An 18,558-nucleotide genomic window follows, 5' to 3' on the forward strand; every position below is an offset into this window, starting at 1 on the left:
TTTTTTAAGTGTTTAAAGTAGATTTTTTTCCCCTCCTCGTTTCTGCATTTCCTGTCTCAAATGTTTTGATTATCGCACTAAAACCTCGGTATTTCAAACCGACTTGTGCTTCGCGGAAGCTTTCCCAATGTACATGGTGCACAGTGTGGCAATACAAATCCGAATGTACAATGTGGTTAAACATCTAATCGCCTATTCAATTGCTCACAATATCCCAATAATAGCGGTTTTTCGATCGTTAATGTGGTGGTAGTTATCTTAGAAGTGGCTTTTTTATATTTTAAAATGAATTAATATCTCCTCTAAGTTCCATAGCTGAAGCTCAGTCGCATATTTTGTGCCTCAATGAGCTTAAACCACCGACGCACTTTTGTTTGTGTGCGAAGGCAGTAACATGAGGATAATCTACAGCTGATGCCGAACACTGAGCAGCCAGAGGAGAGAGGAAAAAAAAGTATTTTCTACAGAAATAAAGCTGCTGAAAGTCGGCTAATACGATTTTTGAAGCATTGTGTTGAGTAAATAAAAAAACAGCTGATGCTGACAGTTAGTTGATGCAGTTGCCGCGGTTAATAGGATAATATGGCTCTTGCCCATTTTTTCACCGCATATTAAGAAAAGATTAGTAGGTCTTTTTTTCCAGAATATAATATTCTACACATCTGTTATAGAACTGAAGACCAATTTGATCGATTTTGCAATCGTGGATTATGAGGTTTTGTTCTCTGTTAAAAAGACTGCATGCCTTTTTAAAACGTATTAACTGTTTATTCAAATATCTTTAAACATTTAGGACACATTAGGCATTGTTCCCATACCATATGTTGTAAATTAGCACTTTTCTTTTAATAAAGTGCTCTGTAGCTTTTTGTATGGCAAGTTTTTCGTCCTAAAGTTTTAGCGTAACTGCTTGGGTTGGGATTTGAGGAGAGTGTTAACGGATTTAGACCATATATGTATTTAAAAAATCGTATCTTCTCCACGGTGTGATTAGGATATACTATCCGCTATACTGTTCTGACTTTTGCTTTTATGATAATCCGTATTATTCTTAATTAATTAACTAACTTATTTACATATAGAGCACAATATGACAAACAAGATGTGTCTCTCTTCAGTTAAGCTTACTGGACCTTTAAAGATTAACCATACGACTTATATTTTATTAAATTTCAGTTAGCAATATTTGTTTCTGAAAATTGTGTGTGTATATATAGAAATAATTTACTCCCAATTCTTAAGGGCAATCTGCAGTTTAAACGTCTCACTCTGCCAACCCAAGACACCTTTCACAAGGAGATTATAGTGTAAGATATGAATATTTATTGACCAGTTTTGTAGGCGCAGCGGGGGTATCAAATAAATTGAGTGCTTTCTTTTCATAATTCCTTTCAAAGGAGGAAAATGTCATTGGAAACTTGGAAAATTGTCTTTTAATTAGCCTGCGTGCATCGCACCCAAACAAAACCCGCTCAAATCCTTCAGCAGTGCATTCAAAAGAGGCGGTCAGTATTCAGAATTAATGGCGACACCCTCTTTGTTGAAACTCCATTGTGATTGCTTGCTTATGAAGTCTAATCCAATCATAAATTGCCCTAATGGACCAATCAGCGAGCCAGAAGCTCGAAGTAAAAGAAACTCATGTGGAGAACTTTGTTGAACCTCATTGTGAGACCTGTCACATCTGAAAAGACTTACCAGGGCTGTCCACTATAAAACACGTCAGGCAGAAGGAGGCGATGGTAGAAAAGTGCTGGAGCTGTTAGTTGGATCTTACTGAAAGGAAAGTGTGTGTGTGGGGGGGGGGGGGAAACTGAACACGACTGATTGGAACTTTTTTTCTCTCCTCTCTCTCTCACACACCGCTGCAGAAATGATGTTCCCAAGTGTGATTGCTCCTTCAGCAATGTATCCGGGCCTCTTGCGGCCAACCCCAACTCTGACTCTGCCCCAGTCTTTGCAGTCAGCTTTCTCTTCCCATGCAATGGGGGCCAGCTTCCTGGTGGAGGACCTGCTGAGGATCAGCCGGCCGAGCAACTACCTGCCCCGCTCTGTGACCGCCACACTCTCTGCCTCCGCTTCCGGGTCCACGACCACCCCCAGCCCGGTGACAACAGAACAGGTCAGCACGGCTGGCTCGGTCACAAGTGGAATATGCTCCCCTCACACCTCCATTTCGACAGGCAGCGATTCTAATTACCTGAAGTTTGGTGTTCACGCCATCCTCTCGTCCACCCCAAGAACCGGTGAGTGCCTCCTTCCTTAGGCGCCAGTCAGGAGAACAATGTGCTCCTATCAACAGATCAGATGCTAATATTATTTATGTATTGTAGATGAGGTTTTAACTCCTAGCCTCCTGCCGTACTTTATAAGGACAATGATCTCACTTTTGTAATAAAATAAGAGTAGTTTCAAGTAAAAATGTCACCACAAAAGCTAACCTCAATTCATTTATGCGTCTTAGTTCTGAAATATTTGTTAATGTCTTGTCCAACCTCTGTCAGTACTTAGGCTCATTATAACATTAAATACAGCTTGTGGTTATCTAAATATGGTATAAGGTTATCGAAATACGGTACAAGATGTAAGTACAGTATTTGATTATTTAAATAAGATAAAAGCTTAACTAAATACGAAATATGGTTATTTAAATGCGGTATAAGATTATCTAAGAACAGATGTTTATCTAATACGGTACAATATATTTAAGTACGGTATATGGTTATCTAAATACGGTATATGAGCTAAGTCCGGCATAGGGTATCTAAATAATGCCTAAGATGATCTAAACAGTATAAAACAGTTTTATAATTGTAATTTATGTTAATTATAATATGCTAAGTAGTTGCCTGTCCTTTCCCATTGGCTAAGTGTATATTTTTGCCTCATTATGTCAACAGTATGTGTGTTTAAAAAGTACACGTTCTCAGAATTTGAAATGCAATTCCTTTTGCTATCTTGCAGAAACGTCCCATCCGCTGATCCAAGGGTTGTCGCCGAAGACCTTCTCCTTCCCTTACTTTGAAGGTTCTTTTCAGCCCTTCCTCCGCTCTTCGTACTTCCCAGGTAGGCGCCTGCGATTCCCCTCCACGGATGCCCGCCGTCCGCTTGTTTCACGCATACTTAATCAATATTTTTTTTGCAGCCCGTCCCCGGGGGGTTAAGAGTGTAGTTCAGAGGTTGTTAGAAGTACAACGGTTAGAAATCAGTCTCGGTTATTTGATGCTCTGTTTAGCACAAGCAGTGGCGGTTGACATTCTGCTCTGATTCCATGATCTACAAATTAGCAGGAATTGTCACGCACTAAGTTCGAGGCGGGCCCATTCTCAGAGGGACTGCTGGCTTCCCTTCACCGCTGCAGTTTTCCCACAGAGCGCTGCAGTTCACCACTGATTCCTAACAAAGCATTGGGGACCGTGACCAATCGCTGCTTCATTTTTGAGCAACCACACGCAGTCTCGGCACCGAGCTCCCCCCCCCCCCCCCCCCCCCGCCCCACCTTGGCTGCCAAGAGTCTTTTTTTCCCTTCAATTTACCAGTGCCTGATTATATGGATGCCGGTGGAGTCTCCTATAAACAAGTTGCCAAAGTTTCACTTAACCGCCACACAGAAGTACAGAGCCCGGATCACTCACAGGGCAGTCCTCCCTTAGACTGTAAATGCAAACAAAGTCAACTAGTGCTTTCTACTGAAGTGAGTCCTTTTCAGATTGGCAGCGTACCAGTAATAAAACTTTACAGCAAAACTCAACATTAATGGGAGGATGAGCCAATATATAGATAAAATACATTATATATGTCAGCAATACATTAATATATGTTTATAATATATATAATCACACAATTCGATAATGGTGGGTTCAAATTCATATTCCAAGTTTCAGTTTTTGCCCTGTTATAAGTAAGGTTAAACTTCTGAAGCAATAGTTTATGCATCCTGTATTCTAGTTTCAAAACACATACTTGTACAATTTCTTGCTCACACGTAAATTATCCGTTCAGTTGTAATTTCTAAAACAAATATGCATTTAAAAAATCGAATGTATTCATTCTATTTCTCACCAAACAAGACACGATGGGCCGAATGGCCTCCTTCTGTGCCGTAGATTTCTATGATTCTATCAGCATCCCACCCTCCCCGCCCTATTTTTTATATCGATAAAGCATTTAGATTTCACTCGCCTGTGACAGGTTTCCACATTTAATTGACATGTCTCCAACAGCTTAACGTTATGAAGCCAAGGTTGGTCCAAACTCGCGACAATTGGACTTTTGCTGCCTTTATTCACAAGCTGAATGTTCCAACAAAAAAACAACTTGGAGTGTTTGAGCTTTTTAAAGAGCTTTTCATGTCCATTTAATGAAAATGTTTTGAGAGAGAAAAGCCTGCAGTAATCAGTATTCGCACAATGGTCTTCGCACAATGGTTCTGTTAAGATTGTGAATGTGTAAATTTCTTTGTTCCAATAATATATGGCTTTCGCGGCCTGTCCTCAGTCTTTTTCTGTTAGTTCATTACTACACAATTACCATTCACGCTTCGTTACAATTTCTGTCTGCCATTAACACTCAGAAGGAGAAACTCTCCCTTTTTATCACACCAATACCATTTGAAACCAGCGAAAGTGCTCATTGCGAGTTCATCACCCATTTTCCACTGGTCTCCACACAAAACGCGTGCCAGTAAATGTATTTTCCCAAACTTTTCCAGTACAGTATACAAATATACAATTAATTGGATCTAAGTTAGAGACAATCTGCAACATAAACTAATTTGAAATGATTTCAAGCCTATTGCCACGAATAAGTTCGAAGGATAAATGATTACACGGTACGTTTGTAATCCAAATATACTTGTTTTAAATCTATAATGAAAACTTTTAATCCAATTACCGCTCCTACCTGCGCCTAGCTTTTCAAGTGCTCGAATGCGGTTATCTCGCGAAAGAGCCGAGATGTGTCCCCCCTACCTTCCTTACTGAAATTAAATAATCCCAATGTTTCTCCTCAGCCTCTTCCTCCGTGGTCCCCATCCCTGGCACATTCTCTTGGCCACTCGCCGCTCGGGGGAAGCCCAGGAGAGGGATGCTCCGTCGAGCTGTTTTCTCAGACGTGCAGCGGAAAGCTTTGGAGAAGATGTTTCAGAAACAGAAATACATCAGCAAGCCCGATAGACGCAAACTGGCTGCCAAACTGGGACTGAAGGATTCCCAGGTAATTTACAATCCAATTTTTTATCAACAGCATGCACCATTCGCGTGAACCTGTCGGATTTGCCTTTCTCGCCTCCAGTCCTGTGCTGAGCACCACAGAATGGTTGCAGCACGGAAGGCAGCCATTCGGCCCATCGAGCCCGTGCCGGCTCTTTTTAAGAGCACCTCAGCTAGTCCCACCCGCCCGCCCTTTCCCCGTGAATGGGCAAAAAAAAACCTATTGCAAGTATAAGAGATCCCGAAAATTGAGAAAGGGTTGGAATCGTTTTGGGAAGGCGAAGTGTTACATTACAACAGTGACTACACTCCAAAAGTACGGTGGGCATGAAAGGCGCTATATAAATGCAAGTCTTTCTTTCCTCGCCCCAGCTGTGAAACCACCATTGTCTGGTGGGCTCATAAGAACATAAGAAATAGGAGCAGGACTAGGCCATTTGGCCCCTCGAACCTGCTCCTCCATTCAATAGGATCATCTTTTTAAGTATCTTAAAAAAAAACTTTTCTGGTCTTTCAACAGGTGAAGATCTGGTTTCAGAACAGGAGAATGAAATGGAGAAATTCGAAAGAGAGAGAACTGCTGTCAGCTGGCGGCTGCCGAGAGCAGACCTTACCCACAAAGTTAAATCCTCACCCTGACCTCAGCGACGTGGGGAAGAAGTCCCCCTGCAGACTGCACTCAGGAGATGAGGAGGAGACGGGATGCAGGGACAGTCCCAAATCTTCCATATGTCAATCGCCAGAGTACAAGAGCATGGACAGCATGGACACACATCTCCGTCTGCTCTCACACCAACATACCGACAAACACACGTACTTCTCCGAGGAGGAGGACGAGGAGGAAGAAATAACCGTTTCATAAACTTGCCTCCAGATCATTTTGCGAATGGACATTGTTGATTGCTTGCAAAGTAGGAGGGGAGAAAAAAAATTTGAACTTTTATTTGCCTGAGATGCTGTCTTTGCACAGCGTCAGTAATCTGTACACAGTTTTTTTGTACAAATTATGTGAGTTGTATGAATATTTTATACCAAGATTATTATGAATGACTATACGTATAGTTTGATTAGCTTTTAATTAAAAGGTTGCAAACTTTTTAATGACTTAACTTGAAAAATTGTAGACTTTGAGGTCATAACTTATAAAGAAATTTTTTATTTTGTATTCCGCAGTGTATAGGTGCATAATGTTTATATCATAAACGTTTTGTATGATACCAAATAAAAAGTAGACATTATGAGATGTGTTTAAAAAGACATGAATTGTGTCTGTCAGATATATTTTCACTTTTTCGTTTAGGGGAAACTCATAAGAAAGGCAGCCCTGAATTAGCCCGTGTGACCAGGAGTAACCAGGCCACAGAAAACCTTTTAACTTACCCCAGATAGATATATTCAATTCAGACAAATTAACTTAAGAGATACAACTGATCTGATACACGCTCTTGGGAGAAAGATAGCACTGTAGTTTTATTTTCAGAAATAGTAAAAAAATTTAAATAACATACTCCATTTAATTTAATAGAATTTGCAGTCATACAATGTCTTATCACCTTTCTCAGAAACATCCCAAAGAGCTTCACTTACAATAGGTTGTACACTGTGTTTGGACAGGTAAGTTTAATTATGATGGTAAGGTAAAATATTTTGGTTTGCTAAGTCTATGACTGCAGCTGTACCGTTGCTACCAATCTTCCAGATAACTGTGGAGTGTGATGTTCAGTTTGCAGATTCCAGTTATACTGCATACTGTGAATAGCTCTGGGTCCCAATGAAGTCAGCCACAAAGGAGGTCTATGCACCATTGGTTGGATGCTTGAAAAGTAAGTTTAGGAAGTGCCCAATAAATCCTTAGTAGTTCCAAACAATGACACTCAATGCTGATTGGTGATCTATCCCAAAGGGTACAATAGTTTTTCTATAGATGCTCAAGTTCCTGACCTGAGTTGGATTTATTGTGTCACCAGGATAGGTAAACATGCTGGGAGCATTTCAGATCCAATGTATGCTTCCTGCATTATTGTAGGAGACATTGGGTGGAGTGGGGCCAAAGGCTTCATCACATAATAACAGCCACCCCAAAAATTATCCCTGTGACCATGTGTGTAGCTTCCTGTCCTGAGCATAGCAGCTGTGGGAACAAAGGTTGAGGTTATGTGAGTTGGTTACTGACCCCCTGGCATCTCCTGGACATAGAAAGGCAGCAACAGCCTTCAGGTAGCACATGTAGTAGACTAGGTAATTACCAGGCTCAATTTCAATGGCACTCGTACCTTTCAGGTGTGAACAGAGGACATCAGTATAGGAGCTGCTATTCAGTCCACAGAGCTTTTACACAGGTGACTGATGTTTTGTTCAGTCATGCCCAATATATGAACTTTGGAATGGAGCATTACTTTCAGTCACAACTGCAGCAGAGTTCTACCAGCTTGCACAATCTGCTAGGGTTCAGGGAACCTGACAGATATCAGGTTGCAAATACATCTGAGAATCAGGGTATATATAGAAAGGTCAGAGGAGAAGTGAAAATAAGAGGGGCAAAGAGAGGATATGAGAATAGAATGGCAGCCAACATAAAAGTTGGGGAGCAGGCGGGGAAATGGAGCTGAGTCCATGATCAGATCAGCCATGATCTTATTGAATGGCAGAGCAGGCTCGAGGGGTCGTAATGGCCTACTCATGCTCCTATTTCTTTGTTCTTATGTAAAAGGTAATCCAAAAGTCTTCTATAGACATGTAAATAGTAAAAGGGTAGTCATAGAGTCATAGAATCATAGAAATTTACAGCACGGTAGGAGGCCATTTTGGCCCAACGTGTCCATTCAGTCCGACAAAGAGCTATCCAGCCTGATCCCATGTTCCAGCTCTTGCTCCATAGCTTTGTAGGTTATGGCGCTTCAAGTGCACATCCAAGTACTTTTTAAAAGTGGTGAAGGTTTCTGCCTCTACCACCCTTTCAGTGAGTTCCAGACCCCCACCACACTCTGGGTGAAAACATTTCCCCTCAAATCCCCTCTAAAACTCCTACACATTACTTTAAATCTATGCCCCTTGGTTGTTGACCCCTCTGCTAAGAGAAATGGGTCCTTCCTATCCACCCTATCTAGGTCCCTCATAATTTTATACACCTCAATAAGGTCTCCTCTCAGCCTTCTCTGTTCCAAAGAAAACAAATCCAGCCTATCCAATCTTTCCTCATAGATAAAATTCTCCAGTCCAGGTAGTAAGAGGAGGGGTTGGGCCAATTAGGGACCAAAAAGGAGACCAATGCTTAAGGCAGAGGGTATGGTTGAGGTACTAAACAAGTACTATGCATCTGCCTTCACAAAGAAAGAGGATACTGCCATATAAATAGTGAAGGAGGAGATAGTGATGAAACTTGATGGGATAAAAATTGATAAAGAGGAGATATTAGTAAGACTGACTGTACTTAAAGTAGATAAATTACCAGGAGCAGATGGGATGCATCCTAATATGCTAAGGGAATTGAGGGAGAAAATCATGGAGGTACTGGCCATAGATACGGGGGTGGCGCCAGAGGACGAGAGAATTGTAAATGTTAAAAAATTGTTCAAAAAATAGTGTAACGATAAACCCAGCAACTACGGGCCAGTCAGTTTAAACTTGGTAGTGTGGAAACTTTTAGAAACAGTAATCAAGGACAAAATTAAGAGTCACTTGGATAGGTGTGGATTAATTAAGGAAATCCAGCATGGATTCGCTAACAGAAAAACGTGTTTAACTAAATTGATCGAGTTTTTTGATGAGGTAACAGAAAGGGTTAATTAGGGTAATGCAGTTGATGTGGTGTACATGGACTTCAAAAAGGCGTTTGATAACATGCCACATAATAGGCTTGCCAAAAAAGTTGAAGCCCATGGAATAAAAGGGACAATGGCAGCATAGATACGGAATTGGTTAAATGACAGGAAACACAGAGTAGTGGTGAACGGTAGTTCTTCAAACTGGAGGAAGGTATACTGTGGTGTTCCCCAGGACCAGTTCTGGGACTACTGTTTTTCTTGATATATATTAATGACTTACATATGGGTGTACAGGGCACAATTTCAAAATTTGCAGATGACACAACATTTGAAAGTATAGTGAACAGTGAGGATGAGAGTGATAGACTTCAGGAAGGCATAGATAGGCTGGTGAAATGGGTGGACACATGGAAGATGAAATTTAGTGCAGAAAAATGTGAAGTGATACATTTTGGTAGAAAGAAGAGGACATATAAACTAAATGATACAATCCTGGAGGGGGTGCACGAACAGAGAGACCTGGGGGTATGTGTGCACAAATCGTTGAAGGTGGCAGGGCATAAATAGATATATATAAACAAAAGTGTTGAAATTATGATGAAACTGTATAAAACATCTGGAGTAATGTGTCCAATTCTGGACACTGCACTTTAGGAAGGATGTGAAGGCCTTAGATGCAGAAAAGATTTACATGAATGATTCCAGGGATGAGGGACTTCAGTTACGTTTATAGACTGGAGAAACTGGGGTTGTTCTCCTTGGAGCAGAGAAGATTGAGAGGAGATTTGATAGAGATGCTCATAGTCATGAGGGATCCGGACAGAGCAGATAGAGGGAAACTGTTCCCATCGGCAGATGGGTCGGGAACCAGAGGATACAGATTTAAGCTGATTGGCAAAAGAACCAAAGGCGAAGTAAGACAAAACTTTTTCTGCAGTGACTGGTTGGGGTCTGGGCTGCACTGTCTGAAAGAGTGGTGGAGGCAGACTCAATCTTATCTTCCAAAAGGGAGTTGAATAAGTATCTGAAGGTAAAAAAATTGCAGGGCTACGATGAAAGGGCAGGGGAATGGGATTAGCTGAGAGTTGGCACAAGCTCAATGTGCCGAAAGGCTAAGTGAGTGGGCAAAAATTTGGCAGATGGAGTATAATGTGGGATGTGTGAGGTTATCCACTTTGGCAGAAAAAATAGAAAAGCAAATTACAATTTAAATGGAGAAAAATTGCAAAGTGCTGCAGTACAGAGTTACCTGGGGTTCCTCGTGCATGAAACACAAAAAGTTAGTATGCATGTACAGCAAGTAATCTGGAAGGCAAATGGAATGTTGGCCTTTATTGCAAGGGGGATAGAGTATAAAAACAGAAAAGTCCTGCTACAAATGTACAGGGTATTGGTGAGATCACACCTAGTGTACTGCATACAGTTTTGGTCTCAGTATTTAAGGAAGGATATACTTGCATTGGAGGCTGTTCAGAGAAGGTTCACTAGGTTGATTCCGGAGGTGAGGGAGTTGACTTATGAAGATAGGTTGAGTACTTTGGACCTATACACATTGGAGTTCAGAACATGAGAGGTGATCTTATCGAAACATATAAGATAATGAGGGGGCTCGACAAGGTGGATGCAGAGAGGATATTTCCACTCAGAGGGGAAACTAAAACTAGGGGACATAGTCTCAGAATAAGGGGCCGCCCATTTAAAACTGAGATGAGAAGGAGTTTCTTCTCTCAGAGGGTTGTAAATCTATGGCATTCTCTGCCCCAGAGAGCTGTGGAGGCTGGGTCATTGAATATATTTAAGGCGGAGATAGACATATTTTTGAGCGATAAGGGAATAAAGGGGAGCGGGCAGGGAAGTGGAGATGAGTCCACGATCAGATCAGCCATGATCTTATTGAATGGCGCTGCAGGCTCGAGGGGCCAAATAGCCTACTCCTGCGCCTATTTCTTATATTCTTATGTTCTGTGCTATAACCATTCTATGATTCATTGATTGTACTCATGTTGCATACTTAGGCACTACACCAACACCATGGTACACATACATTAAAATCACTTCCATGTATAGGTGTGTGACCCTGATTTAGGATTGTACATGTTAATATATTCTTTCACAAGAATATCCATCAGTCATACATCCTAATTCAATCCAACATTACTGAGCTCGTTCAAGGGGAGGGAATAGTTGACTGTTAGGAGATATTGTTTAGACAGCACACCCATTGCTCATGACATCTCTACAAAACCACCATACAAGGCTATAATATGTGAAAATGAAGCCCATTTCTATACCGGCATACTGATTGAATAGATCTGTGGCATACTCCATCAGTACCACAGACGTTTGGAAATCTCTGCTAGCTGTTTAAGAAAAACGTGGCCAAAACCATGATGGTGTGCTGCATTCTGCACAACACTGCCATTAATAAAAGCATCAACATACTGACGGCCAATAGGCACCTTGGCAAGAGGAGAACAAGGAAAAGAGGAAGAAAGGCCACTGGTTGCATGAGAACAGTGTTAGCAATGAAATTATTGCTTGACCCACTTGCTGCTCCCTTGACCCTATTTCCATTAAACTGCCGACCATCCAACTTCACTTCCTGGCCCTCATGCTAGCTAATATTATAAACAGTTCCCTCTCCTTGGGTACTGTTCTCCTCCCTTTTAAATATGCCGTCATCACCCATCCTCAAAAAATCCATTCTTGATCCCTCTATCTTTTCAAAACACCAACACCCAACAACAACTTGCATTAATATATCACCTTTAACGTAGTAAAACGTCTCAAGGCATTATCACAGGAGCGTTATCAAACAAAATTTGACACCAAACCATATCAGGAAATATTAGGGCAGATGAACAAAAGCTTGATCAAAGAGGTATGTTTAATGCAGCATCTTAAAGGAGGAAAGAATGGTAGAGGGGCAGAGAGGTTTAGGGAGGATATTCCAGAGCTTAGGGCCTCGGCAGCTGAAGGCACGGCCAATGATGGAGCAAAGGAAATCGGGGATGTACAAGAGGGAAGAATTAGAGGAGCGCAGATATTTTCTGAAAAGTCCTTGAATGTGTTGTTACATCTCAAATCTGTGTCCATCTTTCCTGCAACTCCATTTTTGAATCTCTCCAATTAGCTTTCCACCCCTGCCATAGCACTGAAACGGCCCTAATCAAAGTTATGGATGACATTTTATGTAACTGACATAGGACCCTTATGAATTGATATTACCGTCACCAATTGCATCCTGCTGTATCTGCCCACCTTATGACTTGACTGATTCCATCCTGCTAAAATGTATGGTGGGAGAACACTCCTGCTGTTCGTCATCTTACTCCTATGAGGATTTCTGGATCCTTCACCGGTGAAGATAGCACATGGGATAATGGAGTGGATATTAATATTACTGTACAGACATGCTGCATCAATGTTCTTCTTTACTGCCTGGATGGTCTGATTCTCATCACCGTCACATTAAAGTTCAGCAATGGGTATGTACAAAGACATGCACATAACACTTAGAGATAGTGGGCCCCATTCTCAGAATGGTCACATGTCCAATAAACTCAATTCTCCCTGGGAAGCAAGGCCCTCTCCTGGAATTATCTACACCGTCCCGAAACGTTAACTCTGCTTCCTCTCCAGACGCTGCTGACCTGCTGAGATTTCCAGCATTTTCTGTTTTTATTCCAGATTCCAGCATCCGCAGTATTTTGTTTTTGTAAGACTATGTGAGGATTGCTAAATGAGACTCTTTAATTCAATGCATTGGGGGAATTGGGCACTCTGTGAGGCTAGGAGTGATAGGTAAGTGGGGTTTTAGTGAAGGTTTTCTTATTAGATTTATTTCCAATATTTCTTTTGTTTAATGTCCTTGTTTTTAAAAGTCTTGCCCCATTTCCTTTTTTGTTTATTTCTTCATTGTTCATTTTTGTTCTTTCAGGCTGCAGTTATTCTGCAATGACTTTTCGCAGATCAATATCTGTGGAGTGTGATGTGTAGTCTGCAGACCGAAGTTCTACTGTAAACTATTGCTCACTGTGGGTTGCAATAATGCAAGCAGCAAGAGAGTTATGTGTTCTCTGAACAGCTAATTGAAATACCAGAAGGGCATGGGTGGAGTGTTTGCTTTGCCTCACCTACAGATAAGTTAATAATGTTCCCAGGATGTGCATCAGATCATCGAAAATATTAAAATACACCTCTTTAACAGGAGTTATACTGCATCCAGTGCAAGCTCAAACTACTGTGCGATGGCCTCCTGGTTTTCATGTACTTGAAAGTCAGATCAGAACCCAACCTCTGGTGTTACAGCATAATTTACACATTGATGCAAACTATTTCACATCAACTATAAATGTGTATAGATGTATAAATACAGTCACCGTGGTTTTTTTGTTTTCTTATTTAGCTTATAGTTTCTGAATTTATCTTATTGCACTTCTTTTTGTTCCCTCCTTTCTGAATGATTTCATGGAATCATAGACTCATTGAATAGTTACAGCACGGAACAAGGCCATTCGGCCCATTGAGCCCATGTCGACTCTCAGCTAGTCCCACTTCGCTGTCCTTTCCCCGCAGCTCTGCATCATTTTTTTCCTTCAGATACTTATGCAATTCCCTTTTAAAAGACAAGATTGAGTCTGCCTCCACCACCTTTCAGACAGTGCATTTCAGAACCTATCCACTGCGTACAAAAGTTTTTTCTTACATCGCCTTTGGTTCTTTTGCCAATCACTTTAAATCTGTCTCCTCTGGTACTCAAACCTTTTGCCAATGGGAACAGTTTCTCTCTATCTACTCTGTCCAGAACCCTCTATCAAATCTCCTCTCAATGTTCTCTGCTCCAAGAAGAACAACCCCAGCTTCTCCAGTCTATCAATCTAACTGAAGTTCCTCATTCCTGTAATCATTCTCATAAATCTTTTCTGCACCTTCTCTAAGGCCTTCACATCCTTCCTAAAATGTGGTGCCCAGAATTGGACACAATACTCCAATTGGGGCTGAACCAATGTTTTTTAAAGGTTCATCATAATGTCCACATCTTTGTACAGTATACCTCTATTTATGAAGCCCAGGATCCCGTAAGCCTTTTAACTATTTTATCAACCTGTCCTGCCACCTTCAACGATTTGTGCACACATACCCCCAGGTCTCTCTGTTCGTGCAACCCCTTTAGGATTGTACCATTTAGTCTATATGTCCTCTCCTAATTCTTTCCACCAAAATGTATCACTTCACACATTTCTGCATTAAATTCCATCTGCCACGTGTCCACCCATTTCACCAGCCTATCTATGTCTTCCTGAAGTCTATCGCTCTCCTCCTTAATGTCCACTATAGTTCCAAGTTTTGTGTCATCTGATTTAAATTTAATTTTGGCAGAATTGTTTCCTTTCATTCTTTCATTATATCTTTCTTTGATGCATCCTGTTCAGATGCTTAGTTCATTATTTTGTTTATATTTTCTCCATTTTGTTTTGTTTCTTTGTTGATCTATCCTTGCAAAGTCATCAGGTCTTCCTATACCCTCGGCAACTATCAGCATCAAGCTTTCCAGACACCTGACCTTGTTATAGCTGCCCCTCTCTGCACCCACTTTATCCACTCTCACTTGGATTTTTAACTCCTCTCTCCAGGTTCTACCTTTTCTTTGTCTTAAATCAGTTTTTGCTTCTATATGTGATCTGAATTGAAACACTTTCCAAATTAGAGACCGATTTATTCTTTTCGACCTAATCTACACTGGTAGAAACGTGACCGAATTACATAGAAATTCTCTCAATCACTGGTCATTCTTTATAGCAAGAAATCCTGAACAGCCATGTGTGCTCTGAATGAATGGGGTAGCTCACATACACTTAATGATTTCGAAGCATAGTTCTCAAGAGACTCACACCTATTTTTCTTTCTAATGATACTCACACCCTCGCAATATTCCAAGATTAACGTCCAAGAGTAACACTAGTTAGGCCACAGCTAGAGTACTGCGTGCAGTTCTGCTCAAAACATTATAGGAAAGATGTGATTGCACTAGAGAGGATGCAGAGAAGATTTACAAGATGTTGCCTGGACTGGAAAATTTTAGCTATGAGGAAAGGTTGAATAGGCTGTTTTTGTTTTCTTTGGAACAGAGGAGGCTGAGGGGAGACCTGATTGAGATGTAAACTATTTAGGGGCCAAGATGGAGTGGATAGGAAGGACCTATTTTCCTTAGCAGAGGGGTGAACAACCAGTGGGTATAGATTTAAAGTAATTGGTAGGAGGTTTAGAGGAGATTTGAGGGGAAATATTTTCACCCAAAGGGTGGTGGGGGTCTGGAACTCACTGCCTGAAAGGATAGTAGAGACAGAAACTCTCACCACATTTAAAAAGTACTTAGATGTGCACTTGAAGTGCTGTAACCTACAAGATTATGGATCAAGAGCTGGAAAGTGAGTTTAGGCTGAATAGCTTTTTGTTAGCCGGTGCGGACATGATGAGCCAAAATGGCCTCCTTCTGTGCTGTAAATTTCTATGATTCTATGAATTCCCGTTCAATGATACAACAGCAAAATATGCAGATGCTGGAAATCTGAAATAAAAACAGTAAATGCTGGAAATACTCAGCAGGTCGGGCAGCATCGGTGGAGAGAGAAACAGAGCTAATATTTCAGGTCTGAACTGATGGAAGTTAACTGTATTTCTTGCTCCACAGATGCTGCCTGACCTGCTGAGTGTCTCCAGCATTTTCTGTTTTGATTTGACATTCAATGATGCTCCCTGGTATTTTTTCTGACGCCCATTCACTGCAGTAACTTCGTCGTGTATGAACTACTCGTGATCATGTCTGCCAATTAAATGTTGAACTATTGGCAGTTTTTGCTCTGAGCTGGGGTTCATTGGGCTCTGGGTTTAGACTGGGCTTCAACTCACAGTGTCCCCAGATCCAACAAAGAGAAAGGATTTTCATTCAATTAACCTGGGTGTGACTCAAACCCAGGTCCCAGGAATGAAAGGAGATCGTGGCAACATATTGCTCCTCTCAGTTCCGCTAGGAAAAGGCAGAACCTGAATTCACGAGTACCAGTCACTATTTCTGCCACCACTTGTACTTAGTGACTTGTTGTTACTTCAGCCCTTGTTCCTGGAATTTTGCAGTGAAACAATGAGGATTCGACTGGTGGTTGCACCGAACACAAGGTTTTCTGATACCTTTTCCCCCACCCCAGTCAACAGTTGGAGCTAGCTTCAATGGCATCTTCCAGGGGGTCACAGTCTCAGAATCAGGGGTCGGCCATTTAGGACTGAGAAATTTCTTCACTTAGAGAGTGGTGAATCTTTGGAATTGTCTACCCCAAAAGATTATGGAGGCTCAGTCGTTGAGCATATTCAAGATAGAGATCGATAGATTTTTGGATATTAAGGGAATCAAGGGATATGGGGATAGTGCAGGAAAGTGGAGTTGAGGAAGACAATCATCCATGATCTTTTGAATGGTGGAGCAGGCTCGAAGGGCTGAATGGCCTACTCCTGATCCTAATTCTTATGTTGTTATGAATAGGCAATGCAACCTCCAAGACATTTTTGACCTTACCGCCTCCTGTTATAGTTTGGGAAAGAAAGAAAAGAAGGGAAAGGAAGGAAAGGGAAGGGAAAGAAAGGGAAAGAAGACTTGCAATTATATAACACCTTTCACAACCTCAGGATGCCCCAAAGCACTTAACAGCCAATGAAGTACTTCTGAAGTGTTGTATTGTAGGAAACGTGGCAGCTAAGTTGCGCACAGCAAGATCCAACAAATAGCAATGTGATAATGATGAGATAATCTGTTTTTAGTGATGTTGATTGAGGGATAAATATTAGCCAGGACACTGGGGAGAACTCCCCCCGCCTGCCCCCCCCCCCCACTGCTCTTCTTCGAAACAGTGCCATGGGATCCTTTACGTCCACCTGAGTGGGCAGGCAGGGCCTTGAAAAGAGATGGTGCTATTCATTGACTGCTCCCTTCAACTGCACTATAGAACATTTCAGCAGCCACTGGTAGCCATCTCCTTGGAGCTTAACATTGTGAGTAACATTATTGTGATTTGAGTTATCTTTCTCTCTTGAGGTCTAAGCTTCTCTGGAACTTCTTTCCTGGCAAGTCTACAATGGCTGGCACCGTTGCACTCAGTGCCCTATCTGACTCTGGAATCACCACTACAGACTCTGTCAACTTAAGTTTCTCAGGCCCAAAGTACTGGATGCTAATTTCACAAAACCAAAGAATTGGCTCAGTGCTCTCTCTCTCGCTCTCTGCCTTCCTTAATCAGGCCGAAAAGGAGAATTCAGAGAGAGATTTTACTAAAGCAAGCAGAATGTTTCCATGCGCCTCCTCTTCAAGGTAATTCTAATTCCGTCCCATAGTTCCTAGACAATGCAAAGTAATTCATTCCCAGTGTACTCAGATTCAATTGGTGTATGTTGCTCATACGTTAATAGAATATAGAATTAGGCAGAATCAAATACTCAGAGTTGGTTTGCCTCTATACAAAAGCCTGTGGCTTGTCCTTCCTAGTCCTGAAACCCACATTTGCTCCTTGCCATTACATTTCTATTTTAATTATGTAAACTGATGTGGCTAATTATATTATTACTGTAGACTTTTTCCTTCGACAAAGAAATCAAAAACTCTCATACATAGGATCAGGAGGAGGCCATTCAATCCCTCGACCCTGTTCTGCCATTGAATAAGATCATGGCTGATCTGCGACCTTTGGCTCATATTTTTTTTTAATGTATTTGTTCAAAGGATGTGGGCATCACTGATAAGGCCGGCATTTATTGCCCATCACTAATTTCCCTCGAGAAGATGATATTGAGCCATCTTCTTGAACCACTGCAATCCTTGTGAAGGTACTCCCACAGTGCTAACTTTGGCAACTGAGTGGCTTGCTAGGCCATTTCAGAGGGCAGTTAAGAGTAAACCACATTGCTGTGGGTCTGGAGTCACATATGGGCCAGACCAGAAAAGGACAGCAGATTTCCTTCCCTAAAGGACATTAGTGAATCAGATGGTTTTTACCACAATGGTTTCATTGTCACCATTACTGAGTCTAGCGTTTTGTTTTATTCCAGATTTATTTAATTAATTTAATTTAAATTCCCCAGCTGCCGTCATGGGATTTGAAATCATGTTTCTAGATCGTTAGTCCAGGCCTCTGGACCAGTAACGTAACCATGATGTTCATCATCAAGGCATTCCCTCGGAATCGAGGAGGACTTGCTTCCACTCCCAAAGTGAGTTCTTTGATGGTGAAAAGACCACAGACCCTTTTGGGACAGACATTCGTCGGAACGGGTCGGTCGGGCTGGTTTGCTGCACGCTCCTTCTGCTGCCTGCGCCTGGCCTCTTCATGCTCCTTGAGTCGAGCCTCAAAGAGCTCAACGCCGTCCCGGATGGACTTTCTCCACCTCGGGCAGTCTGCGGCCAGGCTCTCCCAGGTGTCAGTGGTGATGTCGCACTTTACCAGAGAGGCTTTGAGGGTGTCCTTATAACATTTCCATTGTCCTCCTTTGGCTCATTTACCATGAAGGAGCTCCACATAAAGCATTTGCTTAGGGAG

General features: G+C 41.7%; 1 protein-coding gene across 1 annotated transcript; it reads left to right on the top strand.

Moving 5' to 3' along the window:
- The first annotated feature begins 1,873 nt into the window (after positions 1 to 1,873).
- On the top strand, positions 1,874 to 6,072 carry dbx1a (developing brain homeobox 1a). The gene is made up of 4 exons (XM_070898650.1): positions 1,874 to 2,246; positions 2,965 to 3,066; positions 5,012 to 5,214; positions 5,731 to 6,072. Exons 1-4 carry the CDS (start codon positions 1,874 to 1,876, stop codon positions 6,070 to 6,072), a joined length of 1,020 nt encoding a protein of 339 aa, XP_070754751.1.
- Positions 6,073 to 18,558: the final 12,486 nt, after the last annotated feature.

Source organism: Pristiophorus japonicus, chromosome 14, assembly GCF_044704955.1.
Source record: "Pristiophorus japonicus isolate sPriJap1 chromosome 14, sPriJap1.hap1, whole genome shotgun sequence".
Classification (NCBI taxonomy): domain Eukaryota; kingdom Metazoa; phylum Chordata; class Chondrichthyes; family Pristiophoridae; genus Pristiophorus; species Pristiophorus japonicus.

Bases quoted from the DNA above. Each gene is read 5' to 3' on its own strand.
- dbx1a (XM_070898650.1), top strand. From the start codon at position 1,874: ATGATGTTCCCAAGTGTGATTGCTCCTTCAGCAATGTATCCGGGCCTC. The intron at 2,247-2,964 runs GTGAGTGCCTCC...GCTATCTTGCAG, and splicing joins CTCGTCCACCCCAAGAACCG to AAACGTCCCATCCGCTGATC. The intron at 5,215-5,730 runs GTAATTTACAAT...GTCTTTCAACAG, and splicing joins TGGGACTGAAGGATTCCCAG to GTGAAGATCTGGTTTCAGAA.